General features: G+C 48.1%; 1 protein-coding gene across 1 annotated transcript in view; it reads left to right on the top strand.

Moving 5' to 3' along the window:
- Positions 1–12,549, top strand: part of C7 (complement C7) — a 40,913-nt gene extending 28,364 nt beyond the window's left edge. Inside the window, exons 13-18 of the mRNA XM_016223784.2 lie at positions 1,024–1,111; positions 3,086–3,218; positions 4,332–4,523; positions 6,226–6,316; positions 8,864–9,048; positions 11,267–12,549. Coding sequence (XP_016079270.2) covers positions 1,024–1,111; positions 3,086–3,218; positions 4,332–4,523; positions 6,226–6,316; positions 8,864–9,048; positions 11,267–11,448 — 871 coding nt within the window. The 3' untranslated portion in view covers positions 11,449–12,549. The remainder of the gene's footprint in view (positions 1–1,023; positions 1,112–3,085; positions 3,219–4,331; positions 4,524–6,225; positions 6,317–8,863; positions 9,049–11,266) is intronic.
- Positions 12,550–13,663: the final 1,114 nt, after the last annotated feature.

Raw genomic sequence — 13,663 nt, 5'->3', positions numbered from 1 at the left:
GAGGGAGGGAGAGGGAGGGAGAGAGAGAGAAACATCAATGATGAGAGTTATTGATCAGCTGCCCCCTGCACACCCCCGACTGGGGATTGAGCCCGCAACCCGGGCATGTGCCCTGACCGGGAATCGAACCCTGATCGCCTGGATCCTAGGTCGACGCTCAACCGCTGAGCCACACCCAGCTGGGCTGGACAACTTATTCAAACTCTCCCAGCCTCTGTTTTCTCCACGTATCTCAGAGGTTACAGTGAACTGAGGAGGCAACACACATTTGTAGAGTGACTGCCAAGGTCCCAAACACACAGTAAATGCTCAATCAGAAGCGGTATTATTTTGTGTTACTTCTCTTGCAGGGTCACTAATTCTAATTACCTTATTGTTATTATTGTTTTTAACCCTCACCTGGAGATAAGTTTTTCATTGATTCTAGAGAGAGAGGAAGGGAGAGGGAGGGAGAAAAACATTAACGTGAGAAACAGTGACTGGTTGCCTCTTGTACGAGCCCCAACTGGGGATTGAACCTGCAACCCAGGTATGGGCCCTTGACCCGGAATCGAACCTGTGACTCTTAGTGCACAGGTCAAAGCTCCAACCAACTGAGCCGCACCAGCCAGGGCAAGTACCTTATTTTTAATACAGAATTCATTCTGTGTTAAAGAATTTCAGAACCAACAGCCATTAGGAGAAAAATTAAGTCTGCATCAGGTGACCCCTAGAAATCACATAAGTAGGTGTGTTGTCCAATGAAGGACTTTTCTTTTTCTTTCCTTTCTGCTGGTCCCCCCCCCCCCCCCCCCCCACTACTGACCTGGTAGCTATCTTTTGCAAGCCTGAGTTTATGTTTGAATTTTCAGTCACAGGTTGTGATCAGATATTTGGTCCTGACAATAACAAAAATATTATGTCAACGTATGTACATGAATGCAGTCCTTTCAGATGCAAATGAAAATATTGCTGTGGTGCAAACTATTGATTCTACTGTGGCGATTCATCATGTTAATTATATTTGTTTCCTTTCCCTTCCAGATTGCTCGAACCCCATTGCTTTCCTTTGCCTTCAGGTCGGAGGGACTTCTGTCCACCACCGCCTGCCTTGGACCATGGATTTGTTCAAGTTGGTTATGAGAGATACATTTTTCCTCTACATATACTCTGCTTCAAGTTCTGCCTCTCTACTCTTGTCACAATCGATGCCCTTCCCCGAGGAAACAGGGCTAAATATTTTACGTGTGCATCTTAGTTTTAGTGATGGGGCTTTTAGACTTTTGTTCTTTGGCCGAAGGTGGTTAGAATTCTGCAGAAAGCAGTCCGTCTTCTGTGGCAAGGCAGATCAACACTGCCACCCCATGAATTAGCAATGTAATCATGCCAGAGGGCGGCTAAACATTCCCATTCCCACTAAAATAGGAATCTATAAGCAGGTTCTTCATTCTTGCCACTGAAAGAAGTCTTTTTTTTAAAGAGTCTCATAAATATGGTGTTTGGGGTGAAGTATTAGGTTTATTCCAGACATTGAGCGAGTGTTGGTGAGATACGGGTCATTGTACTCTGGGCAATTATCTTGTTCAGGAAGGAACACGAGTGCCCCGTTACTTGTCATTTTCGGGAACCTTCTTGGCTCTGGGGCCCTGTTAACTTGTGCCCTTCTCACTCCTTGTTATGGGGAGGCTTGGGCCCCAGACCCAGCGAAGCCCCCTCCTGGCTCGCCCGGGAGGTGCTGCTCGTCAGGGCTCTGTGCAGCCGGCCTTGCTTTCGAACAAAAGCCTCTCAAATCCCAGGCCCAGAACATACAAACGCTGAGATCCTGCCAAAGTTTTCCCAAATGCAGGTACTGCTGGGAGATGGAAGAGTGGGGTGTGTGTGTGTGTGTGTGTGTGGAGAGAGATGAACCCAGCATTACTAACGCTCATCTGTCCCACTACGGTCGCCACAGTCCATGAGCTTCCCGAAGGAAACGGGTGCTGAGGGCGTGAGGCCAGGCAGACTGACACCGGTCAGCGAGCCCTGAGGCTGCCCCAGACTCCAGTGCACGTGCTGTCCCGTGGGAGCTCGCGGTTCCAAACGCTGCCCCACGGACGGGCTCCGTGGGTCACCCAGGCCCTTAGCACTAGAGACGGCTGCTTGCGGTTTGCTCTCTATTGTTTCTCATTCTGTAGGTTTAGGGCAGATCCTGAGAGTCTGTATGTTTCTAACTTGCTGCTAAGGGCTCTGAAATAGAGCCAAGTTTACACACCGTTGAGCTTACCTTTCCCAGACGGGGAGCCCTCCTGTAAGGCCCGGGAAGTAGGGTGAAAAGAAGGTCGAGGCTCCTTCCCCATTTTCTTGGAGCCTCCGCATCGCCCGGGGCCTCTGTGTCCCGCCCGCTTCCCTGACGGAGCTGGACTGGGCCAGGCCCCGATGGGAAGGAGGCACGTAGAACCTTCCAGCCCAGCCCTCTCCTGGGCTGATTACTTCGCTGTAGCCTTGGGTGGCAGAGACCAGAGGGGTAAGGCAAGGGGCTGAGAGAGACCCCAAACAAGCCTGACCGCCCACTCAAGGCTCGGGCTGCAGAATCTTCTGTGCTTCGCCGAGAAAGCTCACTCCTGGCATCCCAGGCGATGACATGCCCTTGAACCCGACCCAGCCCGGCAGCACTTTCCTTACAGGGTGGGCTGAGAGGTCAACATTGTGCTTCCCCCAAAAGTCACTGGGGGGAAACATAGACTTTCATGCACAGGCTGATAGGATTTGAGCATATCTGTCTGTTCACACCAGCACTCGTCCGGCAGCATTGCCCGCGAACAGCCCATAACACGTCCCTGTGAGGGGTTGACTGACAAGGGTGTTTCCCAAATCTGATCTCTTGAAAACAATCAATAAGTTATAGTACATGGCATTACTGGCTTTATTTCGGTTGACGGTGGGACCAGTGTAGCTAGCTAGGATTATAAACAAAATAATATATTTCTAGGCAATTTTTAAATCAGTGATTTGAACGTAGGTTGTCTGATGATTAAAAGGAGGCCTAATTTATAGACTGAGTGTATCTAAAGAAACGTTTTGTTAATGCAAAGTAGGCATGCTCTCTCTCTCTTCCATCTCTGTTTAGGATGAAGGCACCAGGTTTCCTGTGGGGAAAAACATAGTCTATACCTGCAGGGAAGGATACTCCCTGGTCGGAGACCCTGTTGCCAGATGCGGAGATGATTTACAGTGGCTCGTTGGGGAAATGCATTGTCAGAGTGAGTGGCCTCGGCTGTCATATAATTGAAAAAAAAAAAATGTTTTTATTGATTTAAGAGAGAGAAGGGAGAGGGAGAGAGAGAAAGAGAGACATCGATGAGAGAGAGCCACCAATCGGCTGCCTTTTGGATGCCCCTTACTGGGGATTGAGCCTGAAACCCGGGCATGTGCCTGACGGGGAATCGAACCAGGACCTCCTGGTGCATGGGACAATGCTGAGCCAACCGAGCCACACTGGCTGGGCGCCTTTCAGCATTTTTAAAATTTTTTATTTACAGATAACTCAAGGAGAAAGGCGTGACTAAATGTAATCGCCATTTTAGACTTCCTTTCTCTCAGGAATCTTGGACCTTCAAAACCTGACATATCTTGTATCCCTAGCAGCACACAGCATTCTTGGCAAAATAGAGGCACTCCATGGATGCTGTTTTGAGTGAATAAATAAATGGATTTTCTGATGAAAATGATACAGAATACAGCAGTATTTTGTAGACTATTGTCCAAGGTCCGTTAGAGAGATTACCAAGATTTTTTTTTTTTAAATTGTGAATTCTGACTTGCTTTTCATAGTTATGCATGCTTCTAATTTTTCTCTCTGTTATTTTTTCAAGTACGAAGTTTGAACTAATAAACGTAATCAATCAAGAAAGAACAGAGATGGGAAACCGAATAACATTGAACACTTTTACGGTTGCCCGGTTAAAGGCAGTTCTTTAAAAATTTCAGATAGTAAAATATCCAACTGGATCCATGCTAATGATATACAAATAAACACAGTTCTTGGGAAGTTCTCCCAGACCAGAGAGATCCGTGGCAGCTGTGGAAAGTCTGGTTTTGACAGCAGGCTGGACTTTAGGACTCTGTTTATAAGGCTTATTTATTTTAAGCTGTCACATTGTTTTGAGGGTAGGCTGGGAGGGTGGGAGCTGTTTTGGTCTTTGGTCATTCAGTGGTTAGTGTCTCCTGAGAGTGAACTCAACTCTTCTTTCTTGTCTTCTAATGTGCAAAAGCAGAGCAGGTATGTCAGTACCATTCGAGGCTGTCATGTTTTTAAGAAATGGCTTAGGAAAGCAATGACGCTTGTATTCTGCTCTCTTGGTTTTTATCTTTAGAAATTGCCTGTGTTCTGCCTACACTGATGGATGGTGTACAGAGTCATCCCCAGAAACCTTTCTACACAGTGGGAGACAAGGTGACCTTCTCCTGCTTGGGTGGCATGTCCTTAGAAGGTCCTTCGACATTTCTCTGTGGATCCAGCCTTAAGTGGAGTCCTGAGATAAAAGATGCCTATTGTGTGCAGAAAGGTGAGCGGTCCCAGGTCTGTCCAGGGACACCTGCCCCCAGGCGAGTGACGGTGCTTGTGGTGGTCCTTTATGGCCCTGAATCACTGTAATTGTTGAGTCCTTGCCTCCGTCTCAACCCTTCGCCCCCATGAGAAGGAGGTCAGTTCATAGATAAAATAACAGGCTTTTTTATGTGGCACAGACAGACTCAAGGAATGCAAAGAAAAGCAGAATAGCCCTGGTGATTCTTAAATTTGAACTGCAGTCCTTTATATCAAAGACTAGTTTTGTACCACTTATGGTGCCACGGAAACGGATTTTTAAAAGCTAATTACTGGTTTCCTCCTAATTTTTAAATGTATTTTTGTTAAGTACAAAGTTAAGATATTAATTTACATAACATTGTGTATGTTTTATTTATGGGCTTTCAGGGAATTTATTAGTATTACTGAAATTGAAAATTTAAAAGCATTTACATTGAATACCACAAAGCAGAAGTTATTGAAGAAAGTGTGTTGTGTTTTGCAAAGTTGTTCTTAATAGTGTAAACCCCAAAATCTAGTGTTTTGAACATTGGCAAATTAATTAATTTTTTTAAAACAATTTAAGGTAGGAAGAGATTGGGAAAGCCAAACTCTTTCTTTTTTAGAAATATCTAAGATGAGATGGATTTGTTTTTTAAAAAAACCTCTTATTTTTTCTTTGTTGGCATTTAAAAAAAATAAATAGAAAATACATGTTTAGAATAACTAAAAACAGGAAAGAAGAAAATCTCTTTTACATTCCATTTTATTCTTATTTCCTAGCGCCCGCTTTTGAACTCAATGCTGGAATTTGTCTCTGCCGGTGGATGTAGCACTGGGTCCCATGAGTGATGCCGCTCGGTGCCTCGGGTGGCCGCGGCTGCGGGGCGCAGGCTGGGGAGCGGCGGGGGGCTGATGAGCCGTGGCGTGGCCTAGTGGCCTAGTGGCCTAGTGGCCTGGACAGACGGTGGCGACAGGAGGGGAGGGCAGCCCCCGAGCGCCCACCGAGGCGCCACCGTGTGCTCTTCAGCCGTCAAAGGCCCGCATCAGAGGCAGCTGTGTTTTCCTACGTGCACTGAAGCATAAATACAAATTTATTTGGGATATTTGAAGCAGGGGACCTGTGCCAGTAATTCTAAAATGAACGAGAAGGGGGCGCAGTGATGGGGTCGCTTCTTGATTCCAAAGGAGATTATACCCTTGTCTTTCTAAAATGCCTGCTTCGGCCGTTTCAGAGCACGGCTTGGTATAAAAGTTCTCCCACTCAGGAGCAAATCTTACTAAAGTTTTAATTGAGGATGTTTTTCAGACCTGCGTGTTTTTTGGAAGATGTAGCTAACAATGACCACCCTTAAAGTAAGCCCATAATAAACAAAAAGTTCCAGGTTTGTCAGCCACCGAAATTAATGTTTTACAAGACCTGCCCCATCGCTATGTAGTCTTTTTTATTGTGGTAAACTGTACCTACCATGAAATTTACTATTTTAACGAAATATAGTTTCCAGATACCCTTTACCCACCTTTCTATAATATTAACGTGTCACATAACTTGACATAATTTAGTTGGTCAAAATTAAGACATTAATATTATTACAATACTACTGACTAAACTACAGGCTTTGTTAATATGCTGCCAGTTTTCCCACGAATGTCCTTTTGGTGGTCTAGGGTACAATACGAGACCCTCTGTTGCTTTTTAGATGCCCCTGTGACTCAGGCAGTGCCTAAGTGTCGGCCCTGGGAGAAGGTGAAGAATTCCAGATGTGTTTGCAAATTGCCCTACGAATGTCGGTGAGCCCCGCCTTTGCTCCTTTCTCTCTGTTTTCTTTTACTCGAGGTAAAGATGATGATTTCTTAGATGCTGGTCTCGGTTAGGTCGAAGGCGCTGCTTACCAAGGGTTAAGGGCCTACGCCTTTTCGTCTGTTCCATTTGCCGCCTGCTATTTGCCTGGGTCACCAGGGCTGACAACTGGGGACATTGGACTGTCACCTGAGGATTTAGAGTGTGAGAGGATCAGGCTGAAATCCTCCTGAGACGTAAACTCTTAAGCAATGTCCATAGTGAAAAAAGCAGCAGGTTTTCCGGTTCTTGGCATGTCTGTCTCTAGATTGCTTTATAAGAGGCCGCCCAACTGGAAGCCAGTCCACTGTGGGAGGAGGGCTGAAGGAGTTACCGGATGTCTGTGTCAGGGTCCTAGTCGGGTACAGGTGGTGCAACTAACCAGGACAGAGGAGGGTGACAGGAGGGACCACTGACCGAAGTGTGGGAGAGTAAAGGACATTGCAGGCTACCGGGCAGCGTCCTGATGGGTCACAGCCCAGGTCTGTACCTATGCCCAAGCCTGAAGGAGCAAGAGAGGAGCATTTATGAAAACCTAGAGACAGAGGGAGGTGTGGAGATGGCCGCTGAGGAGGGACCTCGGGATCCCCCAGAAGGGAGCCAGGAACTCACTCTCTTCCCCTTCCAGTCCCCTACCATTGCTCCTCATTGGTTAAATGCCCCCAAAGCTGGAGGACAAGGGGATATATACACACATATGTATATATGTGTGTGTGTGTATACATATATACACACACATTTTTAAATCTTCACCCAAGAATATTTTTTCCATTGCTTTTCAGAGAAGGTGGAAGGGGGAGAGAGAGAGAAACATCTATGCGAGAGAGACACGTTGACTGGTTGCCTCCTGCGCCCACCCCTACTGGGGCCGGGGATCGAACCTGCAACTGAGGTCCGTGCCCTTGGCCGGATCAAACCCGGGACCCTTCAGTCTGAGGGCCGACGCTCCAACCACCGAGCCAAACCCGCCAGGGTGACAAGGAGGGGTACTGATGTGTTTTACACGGCAGCCCCCCAGGCAGGCGAAGAGGAAGGTGCTGGAGAGGCACGTGGGAGACACCCAGGCTCCCGGACTCAGTCAGAGCACACGTTTCCTGGCCACTTACTTGGCTGTCAATTATTATTGTCATCAAAGTGCACACCCCGCTCCATGGGCACCTGCAGTGGGTAGTGACAATCACGGCAGCATCTTGCAGGAAGGGACTTCTCGCGTGAAGGAAAGCGCAGCGGAACAGTGTGAGCGGCAGTGGTGTTCGGCCCCACGTGTTCTGACTGTGCTGTTATGTCCTATTAACCTCATTTACTTTGACTCACTCGCATCGTCTTTCTACCTTCAATGATTCATTTAGTGTGTCTGCAGCCTGCCGTTTATACATGTTGTGTGTGTGAGGTTCCTGAGCAGACACTGAGGATGAGGTGTGGAGTCTCTGCCTTTTAAGCAGCTCTGAGTTGTTCTATTTAAAGTTTAAAGAAGCAGATGAAAGAGAGATACAAGGATTTGTTTTCATTGTGTAAACAACTCCAAGCAAATGGAGAAGAAAATATGAGAGCTCGATAGATCTGTAAGTGAAGATAGACTTCGTCCGCTATACAGAAATGCTGCGCCGTCCAAGGTTTCACTCCAGTAATGGCTCCTTATGCATCAACATGCATGGATGTAGTGGGTTTTATTTTTTATTTATTTTAATGTATCGTTATTGATTTCAGAGAGAAGAAAGGAGAGAGAGAGAGATAGAAACATCAATGATGAGAGAGTCATTGATTGAACCCGCAACCCGGGCATGTGCCCTGACCGGGAATCGAACCCCGATCTCCTGGATCCTAGGTCAACACTCAACCTCTGAGCCACGCCCAGCTGGGCATGTGGTGGGTTTTATGAGCGACGTTTCTCGAAAGCTGGATCTCATCATTTTGGCACCAATGCTTAAAAAAAAAAATAACACATTTTATGGAAATGTTTCTAAAGAATTTTGTAAACAAAGACACTAAAAAAATAGCACTGAAGCACTTTTGCCTTCCCTTGAGGGTTTGGTCATCAGCTGCTGGACAGCGCTGCACTGTGACCTGACCTCTCGGGGCCGCGGGGCTGGGAGAGCTCCTGTGTCCCGCACTCAGCGATTCCATCTCGCCAGAGCCTCTGGGTGCTGGGTCTTTGCAAACTTTCTGTCTCCTTCCTGCCATCAGTCCCCTAGCTGTCCCAGCAGAGCTTGCCTTCTCTTCTAATTTACTGTATCCGACCTGACCCAGGTGAAACTAGATCGACACTAGATATCTAAGCTTCTAGAAGTTTGAGCAAATAAAGAGCCAAACCTGTTCATCGAGAGGCTCCGAGGGGGTTGGGCCCTCGTGAGGAAGGGGATGTGAGTTCTGTTCCATCTTTTCGCTGTGGGTGATGACACCTGGGACCCTGAGCTCAGAGCCTCTCCTGCCACTTCTCATCCTCAGCTTCGAGGAATGAAACTCTGGTAAATAATATGATTTGACCAAATTCGTTCCAGGTCCTCCTTGGATGTATGTGCTCGGGACGAGAAAAGCCGCAGGATACTGCCCCTGACCGTTTGCAAGGTGCACGCTCTCCGCTGCCAGGGCAAACACTTCACTCTTACGGGCACGGCCAGCTGTGTCCTGCCGGCCCCCGCCCGGAGAGCCTGCGGCGCGTGTCCCCCGTGGGGCAAATGTGACGGTGAGGGGCCGTTTCTCTTCATTTCTTTTCTTTTTTAAAATAAGGGCGCTTCACGAATTTGATATGTGCTGCCGAAGCAAGAACAGGAAGGGCGATTTCTTATTTGTAACTTTAAAAATGCTAAAGCGATAGTGCTGAGGTTTTAAAAAGCTAGTTTTCTAGCCCAGCAGCAGATCAGAGCAGACCCCCGAGGGTGCCAGACTCAGGCTGGTCTGAGAGTGAACCAGAAGGAGCTTGGGCCAAGTACCTAGAGGCCCAGGGCCCATCCCTGATGGCCTGAGTGTCCTCCCAGACCACAGTGAGTCCCATTCTACCTTCATGATTTTCGCTTTGTCCCTGTATTATCCATATGACGTACGTGGAGTTGGGCTTTTCCAGGAGAGTGAAAATGGATTAGAGCAGCCCTTCCCCCCAGCCCGCCCGCCCCCATGCAGGCGACACCTGTGCGGGGTGGTACATTGAGGTGCCGTAGCCGACACTGCAACGAGCCGGCCTGTAGCGAGGGCTCAGCCCTGAGCTTCCTGCACCAGTGAGTTCCTCCTGGGCCGTTGCACGTCCCACTGAGCCCATGCTGCTGGGCTGGCAGGGAGCCTGTCCATCCCCAGGGCGCATCTGGGTCAGGTTCCGAGAGCTGGACTGGAACCTCTTCCCTCTCTGCTTTGAGTGAGTCTGGTCAGCTGTGGGATCCATGGTGCAGGCTGCTCCTAAGCTCTGGCCGTGGTATCACGTGCAGGACCTTCAGGGACCCGGGCTGGGTCCGCATGCGTAGTGCTGACACCCCCTCAGAGCTCACACGTGCTGTCCCATGAATGACCTCTCAGTGTGCTTTCCCCAGCCCCAGGGTCCACTCAGGCACAAGGCACAGCACCTATCTAGTGTTACCTGTTGCCATTGGCACCTAAGGATAATCCAGGCCAGCTAGGCTATATCTGTGACAAGCAGCTAGCAGAGCCACTGGTCTCTCCTTGGACTAGCTGCCTTCAAGCACCCCATGGCCTTTCAGGTCCCTGGTCATGTCTCTCCTGGGCCATTTCCAGAAGAAAATATGCCTTCTTATCACAACCTGTCCTGCAAGTGTCCAGTCCATTCTGGAGATCACTGGGTGGTTCTCTAAGCATAGGAGACCTGATGCAGAGCCCTAGCCTCAAGGTCATTGCTGACCACAGACAAGCTTAATCCATGCTGAAGCCACATAGTGTGCATGTCTGTGTGTTCTGCACAAAGGGAGAGCCTGTCCTCAATCCAGTCCACCGATGAGGGTCCCAGTGAGGACTGGGTGGAGCAGTCTGATCCTGGCCCCCAGGCCAGGGAGGCTCAGAAAGAGGCCAAACTGGGGAAACAGAACTTGGTGTCTGGAAAAGCTGTTTCTGTGGCACAGGCTTGCCGCTTGCAATGACCTTGATCACCACCACTGACCTGGCCCACCTCCCACGGTTTCAGCTCTACCACCAAGCAGGGATGTCTGGGTCCCTGCTTCAGTTTTCCCATCTGTAAATACAGGAGCTGGACTGTGGGATCTGTAAGGTCTTTTCCTGCTCTTCAGGCCCTGCTCCCTGGCCTGTGACCACTGGGCACCTTCCTGCTCACTCCAGTCCCAGTACGCAGCACAGACGATTACATTCATAACTCTAGCTACGTCTGGGTCACTTTGGGTTTGGGAGTCACCACAGTAGCCTGGCTGACCTTGCAACTCTCTTTCTGATATATTCCAGCCTCAAAACTCCAAGCACACAGAGCTCTCCCGCACAGTCCTTTCTGATTGATTAGGAGGCTATGTGGCCTTTGGTCCCTCATGTCCTCTCTCTCAGAGCAAGTTGAATTCTTTGGTTCTTTGTCTCCATTTGACCCTTGCCACTCAGCTCTTTGCTGAGGTCTCTTCATTTGGTCTGGGGGTTGAAGGGTCCCACTCAGTTACTGACTCACCTGGACAGACCCTTGGACTAGGAGAGAGCCGGACAGCTCTTGGCCCGGGAGAACCACCCCTTGTGGTCCAAACAATAATAGCAAGCCTGGCACCAGTTTCCAAACCTGCTTGTTCTGAGCGGAGCAGAATGCCTGGCTGTCCCGGTCCCCCTGCTTTTCCCGGGGGTAGAGGGTTCCACCACCCGTGGCAGGAGCTTCTAGGGGTCGCTGACCACCACAGAGTGACTTTGGAGGCCGTGTGCCCAGTCTCCCCATCGCCACCATGTGCCGTGAGCCTCTCTCGCTTCCTTTCCAGCCGAGGGCAGCACATGTGTCTGCAGAGAAGCATCGGAGTGCGAGGAGGGAGGGATCAGCATCTGCGTGGCCGTGAACGGCGAGGAGCGGACGATGACGGAGTGCGAGGCTGGCGCCCTGAGGTGCGGAGGGCAGAGCATCTCCGTCACCAGCATAAGCCCCTGCGAGCAGGGAACCCAGTAGGCTCCTGGTTGCCGCGGGCTTGCTCGGGATCAGCAGTCGCCGTGGCTGGACTGAAACAGCCGTGTAACTGAGCACTCCAGGCAAGGTCTCCAGGGGGAGGCACATTCCTTCTCCTTCCCCAGGGCCCACATCCCCCCTTGACCCCCAGCCACCTGCAGAAGCCAAGCCGGAATCAGATACTCTAGCTCTTCTTTGTTAAAACATCAGTCGGGGTGAAGAACATTCTTGAACCTCTGCATGAGTTAACTGTGTGTTCTTGGAAAAATTGCTAACTTCTCTGGACCTTGGCTTTTTAATCAACTCTCTGGACCTTGACTTTTTAATCAGAAAATTAGAGGGATATACTAGAGAAATGCAAATGCTCCCTTCAGCCCTATGACTCCTCCAAGTCTGATTGACCCCACCCAGGGGCCCAAACACTGCAAATTAATTAGGAAACAGGAAGGTCCAAGAGGTACCCCCACCCTACAATGAAACCAAATACAAAGGGGACCTTGGATGGAAAAGGATTCCTTCCGATGCAGCGATTCTTTCCCAAGAAGGATACTCATGTCACCCTATTGACTCCTGTAGGGGCCCCTGATCTTGTCAGCAGATGGAAACCCAATGGTCAGAGCTGAACCCATCATGCTCTAGTCACGGCACCTTCTGCCCTTTTGTCTGAGAACATACCCCTTTCAGTCTTCGTTCGGGAGCTTTTTTAGTATGTGTCAAACACGATACCTGCAGCCTGCCCCCGCCCCCCCCCGCCTCGCCCCTTTTCTTTGGTGGGAAGTGTCAGTTCATCCTGAGCTACGGCGTGATTGCACACTAGAGAGAACAGCTTTCTCTGATGAGGGTGCACGCCGAGATTTTTTGGGGGCTGTAGGGGCAGATCAAGTTGAAGCACTGGCATTCAATTTATTCCATAATCATTCTTCATCCAAACAAAACAGAAAGAAAACGGCTGTGGGAGATGAAACGAGTGGGCTTACACAGAACTTAAAATGTGCTTTTATATACAAATAATGCCTCTGTATTTTTCTGATTCTGATAAATGCATTTTGACAAAGCTTTAGTTAAAATGACAATGATTAAAATACTCATTAAAGATACTATCCTTTGGAAATTTTTGGTCTGTATCATGTTTAATTTTAAAGAATCTTTCCATGACGAATAGCTAATGTGTTCTTTTAAAAAATATTTTTATTTTTTTAGACTACTTTATTGAGGTATGATTGACATGTAGAAAGCTGTGCATAAACGATGCTTAATATAACTTGATGAGTTTGGGGACAAGCATACGCCCATCAAGGCCATAAATATATCCATTACTTCCCAAGGTCTCCTCCCACTTCCATCATTATTATTATTATTATCATCATTGTAAGAATACAACATAAGATCTTTCTTCTTAAAAAATTTTAAGCATCCAGTAAGTATTGTTAGCTAGTGGCACTATCACTTGCACATGGCCTCAGCTATGCTGTAGAGTGGATCTCCAGAACTTACGCATCTTACATAAGTGAAACTTGCTACCCTTGACCACCATCTCCCCATTTGTCCCCTCCTTAGCCCCTGGCAACCACCACTTGAATTTCTGCCTCCTAGGAGCTTGGGTATTTTACATTCCACATGTAAATGAGATCATACAGTATTTCATTTCTTTTCTTTTTCTGGCTTATTTCACTTAGCATAATGTCCTCCCCATCCATCCATATTGTCACTAATGGCAGAGTTTTCTTCTTTTAAAGGCTGCATAGCACCCCAGGCTATGTCTACACCACACTTTCTTTACCCGTTAGCCATGTTTGGACGCTTAGGTTGTTTCCATGCCTCGGCTGTTGTGAATAACCCTGTAATGAACATGGGAGTGCAGGTATCTCTTCAAGATTCTGATTTCAATTCCTTTGGATATGCACCCACAAGTGGGGGGATTGTTGGATCATATGGGGCTTTATTTATAATTTCTTGAGGACCTTCCATACTGTTTTCCACAATGGATGTACCCAGGTCTCACCCAGGTCCAGTTTTATATACCAAATTGTCCCTTGAGTGACACTTCAGATATAATATGCAGAAGTTACAAGGAGGTAGGTTTACATTGATTGAAAAAAATAATATTCAGAAATGTTTAACTGAGGCCAACTACATTTGTTAGAGGTTATTATGGAGTTACTTTCTATCTTGGGTAGGGGGATAGATTTGAAAATGCCAGGCCCAGGTGCAGATGTCA

This window comes from Miniopterus natalensis, chromosome 3 (genome assembly GCF_054644295.1).
Source record: "Miniopterus natalensis isolate mMinNat1 chromosome 3, mMinNat1.hap1, whole genome shotgun sequence".
Classification (NCBI taxonomy): domain Eukaryota; kingdom Metazoa; phylum Chordata; class Mammalia; order Chiroptera; family Miniopteridae; genus Miniopterus; species Miniopterus natalensis.
This window is presented reverse-complemented; position numbering and strand designations above follow the sequence as displayed.